The sequence below is a fragment of the Triplophysa dalaica genome, chromosome 14 (genome assembly GCF_015846415.1).
Source record: "Triplophysa dalaica isolate WHDGS20190420 chromosome 14, ASM1584641v1, whole genome shotgun sequence".
Taxonomy (NCBI): domain Eukaryota; kingdom Metazoa; phylum Chordata; class Actinopteri; order Cypriniformes; family Nemacheilidae; genus Triplophysa; species Triplophysa dalaica.
Genome location: NC_079555.1, coordinates 52684 through 72500, shown reverse-complemented (window position 1 = coordinate 72500; position 19817 = coordinate 52684). Strand labels below are relative to the sequence as shown.

Here is a 19817-nt window from a genome sequence, read left to right as displayed (position 1 = left end):
CATTCACGCGCACACACTCACTCATTCACGCGCACACACTCGCACACTCACTCATTCACGCGCACACACTCGCACACTCACTCATTCACGCGCACACTCACTCACTCACTCACTCACTCACTCGCACACTCACTCATTCACGCGCACACACTCGCACACTCACTCATTCACTCACGCGCATAAACACACACACACACACACCCACCCACCCACACACTCGCCCACTCACTCTCTCACGCACGCGCATCACTCAATCTCGAACACACATGTTTGTTTGAGTATACTTATGAGGACATTCCATAGACTTTCATTGATTATCTATCAGGCTTCTGATCTATTCTATCCCCTAACCTAATAATCACACACACACACACACACACACACACACACACACGTGTCCTCTATTGCATTTAAAGACAAACACTATTTGAGCCAATCATGTGCATTTTTATTTAGTGAGGACCAGTGAAATGTCAAAAATGTCCTCACAAACATGCCTTAACCAGTACACGCACACGCTCACTGAAGGTGTGTATCTTGTGTGTGTCTGCAGGACGTGTGTGTTCAGGCTCACAAGCAGCAGCAGGGTTCAGTACTGCAGAAATCCCAGCAGCAACACCAACACCATGCCGCACAGCTGGTGAGTAATCTGCCTGTTACCATGGTAACCGCAGCCCACTACATGGTTACACGGAGCATCCCATAATGAGTCACGGTTAAAGTGCTGCAGGATCTCGTGGGCATCTGTGGGCTGGCTGAGTTGCCATGACGACTGAACCTGTGTCAAACCCTCAGGAGTCCAGCAGGGGTCACAGTCCCAGAATGCATTGCACCCTTTCTAACCCTTTATCAGAGAGCTTGTTATTGCCCTCCGTGAGTAAACATATGAAAAGAATGAAATGAAAGCGTGAAACATCAACCTGAACATGTGCTTTTATTGTGACTGCAGCGACGTCTTCTCTGTCTCCCCTGAAATAAAATGAGTGTTGTGTGCCATCCCAGAATGCACAGTGTTCAGTACAGAACTATAAATCACTGAAACTAGTGTAATGTGGTTCTTTCTTTCAGTGTTCTGTTGAGCTCGTGTTGTGTTTTGTGTTCAGAAGCGAGAGAAGAGGAGAGAAGAAGAGCATCAGATGAAGGAGTGGGCAGAGATGGAGAGAGAGAAAACTCTTAACAGACTCCGCAGCTTCAGAACGGTGTGTCTTGTCATTTGACTTTTCATGAGCAATGTAAGAAAGGATTCTTTCAATAGATTAAAGTTCATAATAATTCAATGATTAGATATTTTCATCTGGCTTTCATCCAGCCCTCCATCATCAGATGAATCTGATTTCTTTCTTGAACTTGAACTATTTGTGGAATAAACGTCACATTTTACAGCAGGTTTTGTTTATTTTAACATTACTGTGGGAGTCTGAAAAAAGAATTTAGCTCCTTGTCCAAATAAAGAGCGGTTGAGGAGGATTTCCAGTTCCCAGCATGCATTGCATCAGCCTGCGTTAGGAGAGTAAATAGTTGTTTCATGTGAAAGAATCAAAGAATCTTTACGGTTTTGTTGAGACTGTTGTTTAGATGACAGCTACTTGTGTTTAGACTGTGAGAGGTCACGTGACAAACTTGATGCGTGTTTGTCAACTGTGTTCAGAGATCACTCTTATTTATTCAGATTTTCTTAAGTCAAAGTTCAGAAAAATTAGTTAACATGACTGTTCATCTTTGTGTACTTTTAATTGTGTAACTTTAAGTGTAAACAAAATATGAAAGTTGAACTCAGCATTTCTAAGCGCAAGACTTTTGATGCGCTTACAGAACTCATTTGGGTTAACAGTGTGTATGAACGTCGTCATCATTGCTTCATTTAATTATTTCTCTCTCTCTCTCTGTGTGTGTGTGTGAGTTCAGAGGCATCAGGGTAAGTGTGTGTTAAAGGCTGCTCAGGCGAGGCCGACGTCACATGACGACGATGACGACTCCTCACAGCCTCTGTCGATCATAAGTCTGGGACCGCAAAAATCTGACTTCTGCAAGAAGGCTCGGGCCATGAAGCCAAGGGATATCCCTGTGGAGATACTGCTTCCAGACCAGACACCTCCTCCCCAGGTTCCTCCTACATCTCAAGCCCCTCCTCCTCCCCAAGCTCCTCCCCTGCCTCCTGCCCCGCCTCTTCCCCCGCCACCCCTACCTCTGCTTCCTGCTCTGCCAATTGGCGTGAAGCTGCCTAAAAGAAACGCTCTGGAGCAAAACACTGGTGAGTAAAAGTACTGATTCAACACTTGAGTCTGTTTTTACGAGTTTATTAATGTAAAAATGTATATTAAAAGTCAAAGCACACGTTCACAGGAAACTTTCTGCTGCAGGTTTAATGGATGAGCTTTTAGCGTCCCTGCAGCGAGGTCAGAAGCAACTGCGTAAAGTCCCGAATCACACGGAGCACGTGGATGTCAGAGACAGCATCATGACAGCCATCCGCCAGGGTGTGGCACTGAAGAAAGCCCCGCCCTCTGCCGGCCCCGCCCCTGCCGCGGACTCTGAGTTGGAGCGAAGCATTAAAGCTGCCATGTTGAGAATGAAGAAGGTCACCAATGATTCTGATGATGAAGAAAGTTCAGATATGCCTTCTGGCGAATGGGACTCTTAAATGTAGACGACCGCCTCTCCAAGAGATTAAAAAGCTAAACACGGAGTAATAAAACCTCATCCTCAGTCAACATTGAGTTTTATTCTGTGGAAAAGCCTTTTATTTTGAACCCTTTAGAATCAACCTTATATCAAATATAACAGGTTGGGTTAATGAGACTTTAAGTTGCTAGTAGAAACTTATTTATTATTAATTATAATATAATTATATTATTGTTTTGCTGACATCTGATGTTTTTTATTTTAAAACATTGAAGATGCTGCAGTGCCGGATCAGGATTGAAAAGGTTTCTAACGTCTGCTGTGAAATGGATTATGTAAATGATTTGCTGAATTTCAATAAAATAATCTGATATTTTTAGAAGCTCCTTTTTTAAATATACAGATTTAAGCAATTTTAGAGAAGAGAGCGTTAGCTGGCAATACTCAAATGTTTAAGGTTAGCAGACAAAGTTAGTCTTGAAGTATTTTCCACCCTCAATGAGCAATAACTGTGCTAGCCCCATGCCATATTGATGCCAGTAGTCTCTTTTTACTTGCTTGTCTAAATAAGAGTAGCCTGTGTTATATTTCAATACCAAAAGTAAGTAAACTGTGAAGTTTGAGTAAGCCACATGTTTGTTTAACTTGATAAATATGTGTTCTCTTGTCATATTTATTTAATATTGTAACAAATGTGAAATGTACTATTCAGTAGATTTTACTTGATTCCGGTTTAACTTCAATTGAAAAATGTGCATGCAAAATTTTAAGTAAATTCTACAAGTTCTTTTTTCAGTGCAAATATCTCAAAACCACAATATATCAACATACAGCCCTGTTACCTTAATGATTTCTTAGCATTTATTTGAAAAGTACAGTCCGTTAGTAGTGTTAAAATGTGCTTGATGTCCACATGCATGTAGCATGATTACAATGCAGGTATATATCATAATGGGTGTTAAATATCCAGTCCTGTTATACTTTTAGTCCTGTTGAAGAATGCATCCATGGTCCATTATAAAATAGGTTAAATAATAAGCAGAGACTACCCGATATACATTTTAAATAGTAAAATATGTGTGTTGTTAGATTCTTATAGTAAATAAATGAAGTTATCTTTACATTTAGCAGACACTTTATCCAATATCATAATAGTGACACAATCAATATCAGCGTGTGTGGGATGCAGGTTGCTAAGGCAACTCATCCTCTCACCAATCAGAGGGCGAGAACGGGACGCCTACTGCTTGTCTGTAAGTGTCTCACACTATACAAAAATCAACATACACAGAAAATACCTTCGTAAATCCAGTCATAAAAAAACCACAGCACACAGACTTCCTTTAGAAACTATATTTCAACAATTATTCATTTTAGAATTTTGATCAACAAAAGTTTGATTCAGAGAGAGGGAAAGTGTCAAGTGTCTTTAAAGTTTTCAGTACAAGTGTGTGTATGTGTGTGTGACAGCAATACACATGTTAATACACCAGCCACAATGTGAAGCTTAAAGAAACAAACCCGCAGAGCCGAGAGACTCTAACCTTCCATCAAAGACTCAGGAAAGGTAGAGATTATTCTAAAAAAAGCACACATACAAATTATCCCATCACCCAACTGACATCACACACACACACACACAGGATCAGCAGAAGTGGGGGGGCACATGACAAACAACCTGCATCATACAAGCAACATTTCTTTAACATTGTAGCAGATTTGGCTCATATTATCATCATTTCACCAGAATAAGAAAGAATTTTCTTTATGCAAAAACAAACACACAGCGGTGTCCTGTTGCCTGAGGCCAATATTGCAGAATCGGCTGTTCAGCCTCATGTAAAACGGGACATTTTTTTTCCTTCAAACAAACCCCATGAGCTATTATCATCAGTGGGCTGGCGAACACTCCAGAGAGCGCCACCGTCAGGCACTTTGTGATTTTGCAGTTCATGCATGCGTGTGCATATCAAACAATTCCACACCGCATGAAGCCCTGAGATCTCCCTTCAGTCCAACAGTACCAGAATACACCCGTGTGTGTTTGTGTGTGACTCAGACCATCAATAGTCATACATGACAAACATGCACAGAGCCAACAGAGAATGTGTGTGTGTGTGTGTGTGTTTAGTTATTAATGCCCAGTTTCGACATCCCCTGGCGAACTTCATGTAACTCATCAATCTTTCCATCCAGAACATCCATGAACTTTTTCAGTTCCATCTTCATGGTTCTCTCTTTCTGCTGGTTGGTGTCGATTTCAGCCTGTAGAAGCTTCATGTTCTCACTCATGTCTCTGTTGGTCACTTCTGCCGCCTAGAATAATCACACGCACACACACACAGATGGTTATAAAACACAAACAGGATGTCAGACGTATATAGATATTTTATGCACTCCACTGAATTCAACCGTTTCCAAATGCAGGGCTGGATAATGATTCACATGAGCGAGCAAACCCCTCCCACAGTCATGACATTTACATTTAGGCATTTGGCAGAAGCTTTTATCCAAAGCAACTTACATTGCTTTATCCTATACATTTATACTTAGGTATGTGCAATCCCCTGGGATCACAACCTCGCGTTGTTAACGCAATGCTCTTACCGCTGAGCTACAGGTAAGCTGTCATGACATCACCAATATAAACCAGACAATCATCCAGCTAGACAACGAACAAACGAACAAACAAACTCTTTCTCTGCAACCATCTCGACTCTATTGAAGTGTTTCACAGATGTTTGCTGGTGTATATGAACATTCTGGGCTCGAGAGGTTCTAGTGAGACACTTCACAGGTCTAAAGTTAGACGTACGGATGGAATGCAGACAGCTGCAATGATGAACCGGGACAAACAAAAGCTGCAACTTCTTTAAAACACATTTCATTTGTTAAAACTGAGTCCTGAAATATAAATAAAAGATCGATCTGATAAGAAGATAAAAAGTTAATAAAACAGAAAGATTGAATCATCTTATGTTGTGTTCACAGATGTTAAATATTACATAAATGTTGAAATATTGATTTGATCATTCTCAAGATTTCACAAAACTTAACTACATTTATTTATCTATAAGACTATCTGTAAAAAATTACTATAGTGACAGTAAACATTTTTGATATGTCAATACTGATATGTGTATTATAGTTATTGTGAAAGCATTTTGCTTAGGATTCCCTAAATATATAATTTCTTCTGAACAAAGACGTCAGTGAAACTTATTCACATAGGTTTTGTGCAGCTGAACTTTACATTCACATTTATATTTATGCATTTGGCAGATGGTTTCATCCACAGCGATTTCCAACTCAATCCTAAACCCAGAGTCACGTGTTAAGGGATTCAGTTGAAGTGATTCTTGAATACAAGTCAAATGTGTCACTTTGACCTCAAGTCATGAACTCATGAACTACTATTTATCCCGTCTGACCCTAAACTCCATCACAACTTGGCTCATCAACCATCACATCTTCAAGAACAGCCAGCTACCTGGGAGTGGTGATCGATGATCAGCTAAACTTCACAGATCAGGTTGCCAGCACCACTCGGTCCTGTAGATTCATCCTCTAAAATATCAGGAAAATTAGACCTTTCATATCTGAGCATGCTACGCAGGTCCTAGTCCAAGCTCTTGTTCAGTCCAGACTGGACTATTGCAATGCGCTACTAGCTGGACTTCCAGCTTGCATGACCAAACCTCTACAGATGATCCAGAATGCAGCAGCAAGAGTGGTCTTCAATAAACCAAAGAGAGCACACGTCACTCCTCTATTCTTAAGCTACATTGGCTCCCTATAGTCGCTCGCATCAGATTCAAGACTCTGCTCCTGGCCTACAAGACCACCACTGGTTCTGCACCTCATTATCTTCATTCACTTATGCAGATTTATGTACCCGCCAGATCCTTATGCTCTGCAAACGAACAACATCTTGCGGTGCCATTCCAAAAAGGTCAAAACAATCGCTCTCACGAACCTTAATCTGATATAACCAAATTAAATATTTTTGGAGTTCATGTCTGTTTATATGCTGTGTGTCAGTTTACCTGTAGTTTGGCTGTAAGGCTCTCACACTCGGCCATGAGCTGGGGAATAATTTCTGCCTGTTTGCGAAGGTTCTCTAGTTCCTGAAAACATAATCACACGTGCTTGTTATGACACGCATGCGCGGAACACGTGTGTGTGTGTGTGTCTGTCAGAGAGAGACTCACCTGCTGTTTGTCTTGTAGATTCGCCTCCAGTTCATGAATCCTGACGGTAAGTTGAGCATTTCTCTCTCTCTCCACATTGACCTCCTGACACCGAACCTCCAGCTCTGAGACCTACACACACACACAAACATGAATGCGTGTTTAATTGGGTCACGTGATCATACGAGATGATGGTCAGCAGTAGTGAAGCTGTGATGTCACTCACTCGCTTCCTCAGCTCAGTGTTCTCCTCCTGACATTTGCTCACTTGACTCTTCCAACCGTCTGTGTTGCTGTTTGCTTCCTGAAGTGCGTCCACCAGACGAGCGTTGCTCTCCTTCAGCGTCTTCAGCTCCGTTTCCAGCTTTCTAGGATCAGACAGCACACAGAGTCAATGACATACTGCATGTGTTTAGACGTCTGACGGTTGATACGGTTCAGTACTGAAGGAATGAGATCATTTCAACACCTGCTGTCAACGTGTATCCTCTGATCCACAACAGATTTCAGGAGGTCGTTCTCACTCTTCTGTACTGGAGTCTCTGGGTCATCATGGAAAATCTTCTCATCGTCGGTTCCATTAAGGCTGGACACCAGATTGGCTACTGGAGTTTCACGCCCAGATTCCTGACGGGAGGAACACAAATATAAGACTCAACGAGACAAATTCATCAATCCTTGTTGTGTATGTGTGAGTGAGTGTGTTCATGTGCTACTGGTCTTCATCTGACCGACTTCTCTTATTGTTTTTCTTGTAATTTGAATTTGCCAATTGTATTGAAGGGTGTGTTTTTAAAGTGCTTGTACAAGTTTGCATGGATGCAGACAGAGGACAGCAGAGACGTGAGGAAGACATGAAGACGTGAATGATGATGCTGATGTCACCTGTGACTGGTTACTGGACGTCTCCATATTCTCCTGAGATTTCTCTCTGGCCAGTTTTGCCGCCTCTTTCACTTCCTGGAACTTCTCAGCAAACTGCAAAAACATTAAAGAGAGAGAATACAATCATCTCAGAAATGAATTTTGAGAGGCGTGTGGAACTGTGCGTGTGTGGCGTGTGTTGCAAGACCTTGGACAGATGCTGTTCAGAGGCAAAGCCAAGTCCAAAAACCGTGTTTGCCCGACTGTCAGCCCACTGACCAAACTTCTGCGATGTTTTAGTAAAGTTCATGTTGGGAGTGATTGTGCTGTTGATGATGACCTGAAAAAAACAACACATTGATAAATTAATGCACACAGACATCATTCTTAAAACACAACTGCATTGGGTGTATTTCATCATACAACCACCCTAGTTCAGTGTGGAAAGGCCTGAAAGCCATCACCAGCTACAAAATGCCATCGCCCAGCTCTGTGGTCTATCATCAGCTAGCTGAAGACCTGAATGGGTTTGACTGCAGATTTTAAAAAAGCCCAGCCTGACCTTCTCCACTCACAACCATCAACACCGCCTGCACTTAAGATCTGTGAAGATGTGTGCCCAGGAAAATAAGATCAGGAAAGCTAAAGGCCAAGATCTTAAGACCTGTGCTGTTGGGCTGTCAAAACTTCTTCACTCAGATCTTTAATATATCTCTGGAGCAGTGCAGAGTCCCCTCGTGTCTCAAACACAGACCTGTTGCTCTGACGTCTGTGCTCATGAAGTCGTTTGATAGACGGTGTTAGCCAACCTAATGAACATCACTAGACCCTCTTCAGTTGGTGGTAATTAGTATGTTCGTGACGTTATCACACTGTACTTGCATCTCGGAACTTGTTTTATTTTAATACAACCGAATGCCCAATAAAGCCGTTATTATATTCATTTATATATTAAATCTTTTAATGTTTTTGTTCATGTGTGATAAGATCTGGGAAAACCCGGCACAAGGTGTGGATTTATATACAGTTTTTGATACCATATTCAAACCCTTTCCAAATCAGTTTTTATTTTGCTCATATCTTGTGTATGAAAGTGAAGTTATGGCTGAGGTCGACTGAAGCGCTATGATGTTCAGGAACGGAATTTGGAGAAAAACGTGTTTAAAGTTAAGTGATGAAAATAAAAGCACAACAGTCCAGTATCACCAGGAAAAGTATCTTTACAGTGGTAAGAGACTTACTCTAATAACAATTTAATAAAAAAAACATTTCCTAGTGTTGAAGTCTATAAAAATGCTGTGCAAAACCTTTTGAATAAAACAAAAGGAAAATGGTGCAGCGCACACTTAAAGAACGAGAGCTCTTTATCTTTATCCATTATCACTACACAAGGAAACTAACAAACATTACGGACAACAAATAATAAGCAATGAAGCAAGTTTTACACTGTTTATCATGTGCAGTGTCTGGACTTTTGATTATATCTTGTATGTTTGGCGATCGCGGTCCGGCTCGCGTGAGCAGTGGAGCGGGCATAACTCCTGGTGCTGTATATGGGGGACTCTGTCATCTCACGAAACATTGTATAAAACAACTTTGCGTGCCATAGTTTACACAGGACTGGAGGGAAATGTGCATTGATACTCCTTCATTCTTCATGTTATATGGTTTACTGTGATAGTTGAACTGTCTTTCTCGCGTCCCAGTGCAACATCCGACGGGTTTTCCCAGATCGCATCACATGTCTAGTCAGTAACAATGACAGGTGAAAACACCCAGGTCACTTCGCGAGGATATCACGCTGAAGGGAAACGGGGATTTACAACTTGCCCTCATTGTAATCGGTCAAGATGACGGACGGCTAGGGGTGCTCCGATCAGGATTTTTGGAGCCGATCACCGATTCTCGATCACTGAAAGCTGTATCGGCCGATACCGATATCGATTACAGGAGCTATTTGAAGCTTTCTTAGTACCAGAAGAGAAATTCTCATGAATTAACAAATGAATATCAGTAAGTTACATATTTGGTAACACTTTCCTTAAAGCATGTATGTATAATGCATTATAAAGAGTTATTAAAGGGTAAAATGCATTATTAATATTCATAATGTGTGTTGTAATGCATTATATGTAGTTGTGAAGAATTATAACCAATTTAAAATGTGTAGTGTTACAATGAATTGCTTAGTGTTATAGATAATTGTTATTACAGTTCATACATTATAAGACATTACAATGCATTAAAATGTACATTACAATGCTTCAAAACCACTTTTATAATAAAATAAATGTAAGGAAAGTGTTACCACATATTTACATAAAACATAGCAGCCTCTGACAAGTCCCAGAAACATTTTGTCTTCCACAATATAAAGTGGCCGTGATCAAAGCAAATTTATTACATTATTTTATCTGATAATCTGATATTTCTTTATGCTTCTTACTGTGCTTGCAGTAGGGTTGATGCTTTTAAAAATGTCTCCGTTACTGACAGCTGAGGAGAGGTTGCGCTAGATTTAGACTTTTCATTTATTATTCAATGTTTCTGTTGTCGGACCAAAAATAATAATCTAATTACAAGCAAATGTTTATGTTCATATGTCCATTCAGTAGCAATGACAGGTGCCTGTAAAAGTTGTTTTGTACTCACAAGAAAGCTGTGGTTTGGTCATATATGTGCTGCTTCACTGAACGGAGAAAACGCAGTGAGAGGGATTTACCACTTACTGAAAGCTATTATTTATCCAAAAAGACGCGTTTTTATGAGGTAAAAACTCTGTAAAGATGGCACCACAGCGCGCCTGTGTGTATGGGTGCACGGGACGCGGGGAGTGATGGTTGACCACATGCGCGTTTAGCAAAACTGAGCAGGCATTTGAGAGTAAGATAATGAATAGATAACACACGTCCCTTAGCGATAGTCTACCTCCTTCCGCTCACAATCACGTTCAGTCCATTTACAATCACATTCTAATGACACGAAATGATAAATAGGGAATTACAAATGGCCTTTATTGTAGTCCGTGAAAATGACAGATTGCCTTCAGATATTTCCATCACTTGTAGAAAAAATGAATTTTCGGTTGACGCGATCTGTGCAGCTGAATGGTGCTCGAGCTGCTGAACTGCGCGCTCACTCTGCGCTAGCTAACTTTGAAAACTACTCGCACTCCTTTACGTGACTAACCCACAAATGTCTAAAGAGGTTGTTGGTGTAAAAATCTTTTGGGTGCTTCCCCCATCGTGGAATTCGCATAGTACACACGTTTCAGATTGATAATGCATTGTCTATTTCACACACCTTGCAGAATAGCAAGACGGTGAAGCCATTTTCATAGCGCAAAAAAAAAAAATCACTCTCAATTTTGCGTCATCTGATCGGCTTTTCTGGATCGGCCGTTTAGAGACCGCCGAACATACTTCCCACAGTGATTATCGGCCGATTATGATCGGCGACCGATCAATCGGAGCACCTCTACGGACGGCCTTCAGATTTTTCCGTCATTGGTAAAAAAATCCATCAATGGCAGAGAATTTTCGGTTAACGCGACCTCTGGTACACACGTACAGGAATATCTGGACCCCGGCCAATCAGAGGGAGGTCCGCCTTTCGCAATCGCTGATTGTTTTAGACCACGATATGGGCCTAATCTGCGTCTGTTGTTGAATGGGAGACTTTCAGAGTTGCGGAGACTTTTCTTCTCCCTCGATTGGCTGGTCGCACTTGTGCAACCTCTGATTATTTTATGTCGCACCATTGAAAAATAAGGTGGCATTTGGGACCAAATTAGTCACAGTCTAGAGCCCTGTCATCATCAGCACCTTCAGCCCAATCAGCACACTCAGCCCAATCAGCTCCATCAGCCCCCTTAGCATCATCGGCCCCCTCACCATCATCAGCACCATCAGCCCCCTCAGCACCATCATCCCCCTCAGCACCATCAGCCCCCTCAGCATCATCAGCACCTTCAGCCCCCTCAGCACCATCAGCCCCCTCAGCATCATCAGCACCTTCAGCCCCCTCAGCATCATCAGCCCAATCAGCTCCATCAGCCCCCTTAGCATCATCCGCCCCCTCACCATCATCAGCACCATCAGCCCCCTCAGCACCATCAGCCCCCTCAGCATCATCAGCCCCATCAGCCCCCTCAGCACCATCAGCCCCCTCAGCACCATCAGCCCCCTCAGCATCATCAGCACCTTCAGCCCCCTCAGCATCATCAGCCCAATCAGCTTCATCAGCACCATCAGCCCCCTCAGCACCATCAGCCCCCTCAGCATCATCAGCACCTTCAGCCCCCTCAGCATCATCAGCCCAATCAGCATCATCAGCACCTTCAGCCCCCTCAGCACCATCAGCCCCCTCAGCATCATCAGCACCTTCAGCCCCCTCAGCATCATCAGCCCAATCAGCACACTCAGCCCAATCAGCTCCATCAGCCCCCTTAGCATCATCCGCCCCCTCACCATCATCACCACACTCAGCCCAATCAGCTCCATAAGCCCCCTTAGCATCATCAGCCCCCTCAGCATCATCAGCCCACTCAGCATCATCAGCCCCCTCAGCACCATCAGCCCCCTCAGCACCATCAGCACCTTCAGCCCCCTCAGCACCATCAGCCCCCTCAGCCCCATCAGCCCCCTCAGCGTAATCAGCACCTTCAGTCCCCTCAGCACCATCAGCCCCCTCAGCCCCATCAGCATCATCAGCCCAATCAGCATCATTAGCCCCCTCAGCCCCATCAGTAATGTAATAACTGTAAATATAATCAGCACCATGAGCACCATCAGCCCCCTCAGCATCATCAGCCCCCTCAGCATCATCAGCCCCCTCAGCACCATCAGCCCCCTCAGCCCCCTCAGCACCATCAGCCCCCTCAGCACCATCAGCCCCCTCAGCATCATTAGCCCCCTCAGCCCCATCAGCCCCCTCAGCATCATTAGCCCCCTCAGCCCCATCAGTAATGTAATAACTGTAAATATAATCAGCACCTGATGGTGCCTTTCCGTCTTTATTTTTACAGTCCAGGGTGAGAGACGACAGGAAGTGAAGTGGGACAGAGAAGGGGGTGGGGTGGGTTCAGGAAAGGACCTTCAGCTGGGACTTGAATTTAGGTTGTGCAACCGCACTGACCACCAGGCCATTGGCTCCTAACCTTTTTATCCTTCAAGTCTTCATATTAAAATGCTCTGTTTTGGTTAACGTAGCCACAACTAATTCCTTGTGTATATGATAACTGTTTAATTGATTTTCAAATAACAGTTTATCTGGAATTTTCTTTGTGTGCTCAACCACAGTAGATTTTTTCTGATTATTGAATTATTTCTACACCATTAAACAAGGTGATATACAGATGCAACAAAACCAGATAAGTTTAGGACAAAGGACATCATACTATTCAAGAAACCTTTTAATCTGCTGAGGGTAAAGGGATGGTTTGATACAGTATCTGGCTGGATGGGTGGAATCATGCAATGCAAACATGAGACATACATGTCACAATCATGGTAAGATCATCACAGCCTATGATGTTTGGCTATAATACTATATATTGAATCTGACTTTGCTGCTTAGCATTTGAGCAGCCAAACCACACCAGAACAGAAAAGACAGAACCATTTCTATGACAGCTCTGTAGAACCGGACCATACCAACTTTAAATCCTCAGAATTTCTTTAGTTGTCTTCAAAAATTGTCTCTAGTGTGTTGAGATTTCCTAATAATGCCTTTCAAGTTTTCACTTCAACAATGCAGATACTGTTGTTCCCAGAAACACAAACCTCTCAACACTCTTCATGGCCTGGTCATTAATAGTTAGGCATCCTAGCACTTTTACCCCATCGAAAGTCAAACACCTTTCCATCAATTTCAAATAGTGGATTCTGCTCCATCAATACAATGTAGATAGCTCTTGTCTGTAGTCAGTTTCATTATTATCAGTTATTAAAGCAATTATTGTAGCATCATCTGCAAACTTGAAGATTGTAACTGATTCGCTCTGTGAAACACAGTCGTTTGAGTCCATGGGATATAACACTGGAGACAATACACAGCCTCTCACACTCCAAATAATTTATTCACTTTGACTACTTGTGTTCTGGACTGTTAAAAGTCCAAAATCCACAGAGTACACAAGAAAAGAGACATTTAGCAAAGAGTCTCATTGGAATGATTGTATTAAATGCGTATTTGTAATCAATAAAAAGAGCCGTAACGTAAGCGCCAGAGTCTCAAGATGTTGAAGAATTGAGTGAAGACCCAGAACAACAGCATCATCAACTGACCTGATGACTGAAATAATGAGAATCCAAACCAACAGATGTTTTAAGAACCGATCCTTCAAAGATTTTTTATTATGACCGATGCCACTGGTCTATAAACATTTATTCACTTTTTAGCACATAACCCGAATCAAATGAAAAAAAAAAACACTAACCCTCTCTTTCTCTTTCTTTCAACAGGTGTTGTTCTGACTTTTGTTGAAACTAGTAACTTTGTATGAGCACCTACTGTATTATTGCTGTATGACATATCATCTGCTCCCTGAACTCTCTGTGAGTGGCTGTGGATAAAAGTGTGTGCTAAGTCACTAAATGTACATGTAAGCAGCTTATATTGGGCTGTTTAAGCACAGGAATAATTACAGCTGTCTTTAAACATGTTGTTTCAACCACCAATGAAATGTTGCAGACAGGTCTTTCTACAATAGATGAAGACTTGCACAATAAAACCTGTTGTGAGCTGAAGTTTGTCAATCAAATGTGTTCTTGTGATTGGAGGGGTGTTTTAGGATCAGTGTGGCGTCTTCTGTTTTTTAAAGGTTAATAAACGTTCGCTCTCTTTGTTCATTCATGTCACTTCCTTTTAGAAAGGAAAGTCGATGTGCTAAAAAGTAGAAAACTGATTTTGTGCCTATTAAGGACTAATTATTCTGAAATAAAGTTGCGCACTCATTCCAGTCTGGTGACCGTTTCTTTGTTTCTGATTGGGTGATTTGGGTGTCGTTCTTGAAATCGAACATACATGTGTTGACCTCACTGCGTGTGTGTGATTCTTGTGACAACAGCAGGTCTGTACTGTGACATCATCAGTGCTGCTTCATACTGAAGGACGGATCCAAATCTCCATGGCAACATAAACGGTACACCCACAGCAGAGGGAGACCCTAAGAGCACCGCGATGTATGTTTGTGAGCTGTGTGGTGCTGTAGAGACAACATCACCATTACACTGCACTTCAAACACAACTGCTGAAGAAATACATGATGACATGATTCAGTTAGAAGTGTGTGCCCACACACACACACAGACACGCACGCGCAAACACACACACACACACACACACACACACACACTACTAAAGCTCAGATAGAGGAGATGAAAACATCACACAGCTGTTATGAAACAGTGAGGCGTAAGAGATGAGTCTGACCTTTGACCCGTCCACACTGATGATGCGAAAGCTGTTGCGTGTGCTGTCATTGAAATAGGATACTGTAACGGCCTGTTTGCTGGCCGGAACCCAGTTCTTCTTGGTGGTGGGGTCGATCTGGAAGACATGAGCTCTGGTGGTGAAGATGGGCTGCTCCCTGACAAACAAACATACACACACACACACACACACACAAGGATCAGCTGCTTAACAAAATCATAAATATTAAACATCAAACATATGTGACATCCTTGTCCAATCACAATCATGAATCACACCTGAAACCTGACTTCAGTGACATCATTCACATCAGCAAACATCTGTTGGTGGGCAGTCGGTTGTTTTTATTAGTGTCTTAAAATCATATAAAACATAACGTCCTGATGAAATGTCTCGCTGAAGACAATATTGTGACTGATGACCTTATCAAGAATCAACATTACAAAAGTTAATGTTAAGTTCATCAGAAACGATCCTTTGTGTCTAACCGTCACAAAGCCAATTAAATCATTCCTGTTCCTTTCCGAGAAGACCACATCCACACCATGTTCCACAGCAACACACCAACATTACTTCTGAGAACAGGCACTGCTCTTTCCTCATAGACATCGGTCATGTGACTCACAGGGTTAGGTAAGCACCCCATCACAACAGAGAACGTTCCTCAGCACAAACACGTCAGGAATGCAGTTCAACCTGCAAACGCAGTCTCCCACATGAACTCTGACCTTACACAGCTCTGATTGGAGGGGACAGAAAAAGTAGGTGGAGATCTGCGAGGTTATTGGACACAACACACATTCCTCTTCATTCTTTGACTTCTTAAACACAAACTTACGAAGCTTCTAATCCTGCTGATGATGTCATGAAACCCAACACATGAACAGAAACCTCAGAGACGAGATCCAGCAGCACATCTGCCCACTCACTTCACCAGACACTCCACGAGAACACACCTTCATCTATCACAGCAGACTCACATCCACACTGACAACATTCACTGACGTTCATCTGTGTGTGACACAAGCGCAGTGAAATCAGGTGACATGCTGGAAGCTCAAGTCCTCGACAGAAGAGAAGCAGATGGTTGTGAGTGATCAACACCATCTGGTAACACAAGCTCTGGTCCTGACCCACATTGACCACACATGACATACTATGATTCAGTTCTCTCAACACACACGTGTAGTGTAACGCATGCCCTGCAGTTGCTTAGCGGATGGCCATTCCCACATCTCCATTCATGGAACTGAAGATCAGCTGCAGTCTGATGGGCTTTATATAGCCCCTCGCTCGACCACACACACACAGAGAGAGAGAGAGCTGTAACAGGGTTATGTGCTGAATGAGGTTAATCTATAACAGCCTAAACAACAACCACACATCAGTTAAATATACACAATCTCACGGAAACCCTCATACATCCTGATTCAAAGCAACTGGACACAATCTCATTATTTAGAGGAACACTCGGAATGAGAACACACTACTTAAAGAAATGACAACAATAACACACAATGTGTGTATTAAGACTGAGCTCTTGTGATCTTCAAGGATGATGTTGTGTGTGACAGAAACACATCTGACTGCACAAACTGGTCCTACAGCTTCTTAAGAAACCCAACTGTGCTCAAGCTTGTTCTACCACACAACATTCTCTCTCTCTTTGACACACACACACACACACACACACATACGTGTAAAAGTGGTGCAGAAGTTAATAATTCCATGTTCAGGGTGTTTTTCTGTTAAAGCTGCAGAATGTTCACACCAATAAAAGCACAAAATTACCTGCTGTACAAACACACAATCTTCACACTTTCATACACACACACACTCGTCACAAACGTCAACGTGTGTCAAATACAGTTGAACGTGTAATTTATATAAACTTTCAGATTGAATTCCGTCACTCGTTAACGTTAACCTTCAACCTTTGCACTTTCATTTCACCGTAAAGAGTTTAAGATCAGACTTACCCCATTTTACTGACTGGAGATCAGATCTCTATTCTCAGATATTTCTAGATTTCTAAACTCCAGGATTCTGTCGAGCTTTCACAACGAAACGCGTGAATTTGAGCCTCTTGTAAAATGGTATTATATATATATATATATATATATGACTGTGTGTGTGCGCGCGCATTGAGTTCGATGCAGACGATCATCAATTCAAACTGAACGACAGTGAGACGCGCCGTGGATCTGCCCACACACACACACACACACACACACAAACGCACACACACGCGCACATACACACGCGCACATACACACCCACACAAACGCACACACACGCGCACATACACACACACAGAAACGCACACACACAAACGCGCACACACACACACACACACACACACACTTCACTTACGGCACGAGCACACAATTAAATACCGTTTATGGCATGTTTCATAAAGTAACGTTACATCTGTGATAACACGGGCCATGACAAGTCTTTTATTAAAGTCTATACACACGCACTCAAAAGCTTTATATCGACACTCTTGTCGACATGTTTTGCTTAAAAACTTTCTTTTACGGCTATATTAAACTTATATGGACTCACATTTCTGCAGAATCGCAAATGTTCCGCTGCAGGATTCAGACGAAACGGCTCATCGCTGGACTCGCGCGCGTCAAATGATCCGACTGATCTGCATTATTAATTAAAGCCACAGAAAACAAACCCGCTGTCTGTATATAACACAGCTGACGTGCCAGACAACTCCTCATTCGACTACATCGAGGTCGTATTAAATAATTAACATACGTAATTATTAAGAGTCTCATTTCATTTACAAATAATATAATATATAAATGACCTGCGACGCGTGGGAAGGAAAGGGAACCGAATCGAGCGGAACCTTTAAACAAAACAAGAGGGACAGAAATAACAGTTGCACATCACGCGTCGCTGACTGGCTGTGCTATTAGCGCGCTTTTCACTAAATAAATTCACGATTGTGTCGTTATTTATCTGTGGATTTACGTTGAGTTTCTCTAAAGCAGACATGTCTCGCATTGCTGAATATAATGCGCAGTTCGCATCCAGGTTCTGTGCGGAGGACGCAGAGTTTCAGCGGTATCGGGAGCGCGCGGCCGATCCACCGCCGGTGCTGGAAGAATGGAGAGCGCGCGGACGCAGAGATAAACGGTAATGTTAAGTAAATAGAGCAATTGCTGTCTGTTAAAAACAAAATAATATAGCTGTGTGTTATTTAATACCCGCGCGTGTGTTTTCGCTCCAGAGTTCCGGATCAGTGGCCGCAGGAGCGCCACAACCGGCGCTGGTCTGACCGCGGCGACGAACGTAAATCCGCTCACGATTCCCACAGCCAGAGGTCACATTACCGACACCTGTGACTCTCAATGTTTTCTTCTTTTGCCTGATCATTATTAAAACGTGCTGGTTGTTATGTTTCTTATTGTAAATTGAATCATTTCGTAAACAAAATTATTAAAATGTTCCTCACTGAGATGTGAAGCTTGAAACACGTTGTCAGTTTGACTCAAATTAGCGTCATAATATAAGGCTAATGGTTTAATATAGGCCATGTTTAAAATCTGCCACTTTGTGAAACTCATTGTTGGTCTAAGCTTCAGTCAACATAAATATCTACACGATGGAATTGAACTTTAAAATGTTTAATATATAAGAAAACATAAAGGCTTGAATCGGTTTAAAGTAAAAAAACGCACTAACTAATCATTTGTGATGTAACAGTGCACTAGAAGGGTTATATTAACGTTAGATCCAAATCACAACTCTCAGACCGTAAAGATGCTCAGGTTAGATTTATGAATTTTTAGATGATGTCTTAGCAAATGTGGAAGAGGTAAACATCTCTGACCTACAGATGTTCATTGAAGTGTACAGAACGTATGTAAATGTGATTTGACAGTAGTGGTGAGCACCTCACAATAGAGACATGTGACGCTTGTACACTTGCTCTCCCCTGCAGCACCACTGTGACCTGCATCCGTGCTGCGTGTGCGTAATGGTCGATTGGACAGTGTGTATTAGAGACGTGTTGGTCTGCACAACTGAAGAAGAGATGCTGTGTGTGGCTGTTGTTCATCTATTTTTGTCCTAGAAAGCCGCATTTTCAGCCTCAGGGACGGCCACACAAATACAGTGAACTGAAGAGTTGTACATAAGCACACAGGTCCAGCTCCTATGGCCCTGAAAATTCTCCTATGCATTAAAAAGATTGTGATGGTTTGCAGTCCGATTAATACTATTCAAAGTCATGAAGTCACATAGAAATTGCATACACAGTTAAATTACAGTCATCAGAATTTGCTGCTTGTGCACTAAACAATATAAGATGAAAATAGAAGGTACAAAAAGGCATTTTTATGAATAGGCTGCCTCGTTTGAAGTTCTCTAGTACTTTTATTGTTTGTCCTGTCTTTAGTCACCAACAATATACTACCTTGTACGAGAGAGAGAGAGAGAGAGAGGTATAGCTGACTTGAAACAATATTAGGTATATAAAATATATAATTTGAGTAAAAAATGAAGTAAAAATAAAATGACTCGACTATGATTTTAAATCCTTTAAGGGGTAATAACTAATGTACATTCTCATCCTGGCACATTTATTAAAAACAGAACAATTATATTGATTGATATTGCAAAAGCTATGTCTATGAGAATTTAATAATCTTGAATTGGCATCTGAACTATGATTTTGTATATACA

At 42.0% G+C, this 19817-nt stretch overlaps 3 protein-coding genes across 5 annotated transcripts in view; 2 read left to right on the top strand and 1 right to left on the bottom strand.

Moving 5' to 3' along the window:
* The window catches only part of LOC130435228 (WASP homolog-associated protein with actin, membranes and microtubules), a 17440-nt gene extending 14442 nt beyond the window's left edge, over positions 1-2998 (top strand). The window contains exons 7-10 of the mRNA XM_056765661.1: positions 554-640; positions 1104-1199; positions 1906-2251; positions 2361-2998. Coding sequence (XP_056621639.1) covers positions 554-640; positions 1104-1199; positions 1906-2251; positions 2361-2641 — 810 coding nt within the window. The 3' untranslated portion in view covers positions 2642-2998. The remainder of the gene's footprint in view (positions 1-553; positions 641-1103; positions 1200-1905; positions 2252-2360) is intronic.
* A 962-nt stretch (positions 2999-3960) lies between these two features.
* Positions 3961-18428, bottom strand: homer2 (homer scaffold protein 2). Of its 3 annotated transcripts, none has more exons than XM_056765664.1 (9): positions 18338-18428; positions 15111-15267; positions 7885-8016; positions 7698-7790; positions 7282-7439; positions 7039-7180; positions 6834-6944; positions 6669-6749; positions 3961-4938 (listed from the first exon to the last, which is right to left on the bottom strand). In XM_056765664.1, exons 3-9 carry the CDS (start codon positions 7984-7986, stop codon positions 4750-4752), a joined length of 876 nt encoding a protein of 291 aa, XP_056621642.1. In that variant the 5' UTR covers positions 7987-8016; positions 15111-15267; positions 18338-18428; the 3' UTR covers positions 3961-4749. The 3 variants fall into 3 exon arrangements, with proteins under 3 accessions (XP_056621642.1, XP_056621641.1, XP_056621640.1); XM_056765663.1 differs by lacking the exon at positions 18338-18428 and adding an exon at positions 17679-17817; XM_056765662.1 differs by lacking the exon at positions 18338-18428 and adding an exon at positions 17090-17259.
* On the top strand, positions 17996-18532 carry LOC130435232 (RNA guanine-N7 methyltransferase activating subunit-like). The gene is made up of 2 exons (XM_056765670.1): positions 17996-18266; positions 18361-18532. The coding sequence occupies exons 1-2, from the start codon at positions 18124-18126 to the stop codon at positions 18473-18475; spliced, it is 258 nt and encodes an 85-aa protein (XP_056621648.1). The 5' UTR covers positions 17996-18123; the 3' UTR covers positions 18476-18532.
* Positions 18533-19817: the final 1285 nt, after the last annotated feature.

Bases quoted from the DNA above. Each gene is read 5' to 3' on its own strand.
- LOC130435232 (XM_056765670.1), top strand. From the start codon at position 18,124: ATGTCTCGCATTGCTGAATATAATGCGCAGTTCGCATCCAGGTTCTGT. The intron at 18,267-18,360 runs GTAATGTTAAGT...TTTTCGCTCCAG, and splicing joins CGCGGACGCAGAGATAAACG to AGTTCCGGATCAGTGGCCGC.
- homer2 (XM_056765662.1), bottom strand. The intron at 8,017-15,110 runs GTCAGACTCATC...TGTTTTTTTCAG, and splicing joins TCAGTGTGGACGGGTCAAAG to GTCATCATCAACAGCACAAT. The intron at 7,181-7,281 runs GTGTTGAAATGA...GTCTGATCCTAG, and splicing joins AGGATACACGTTGACAGCAG to AAAGCTGGAAACGGAGCTGA.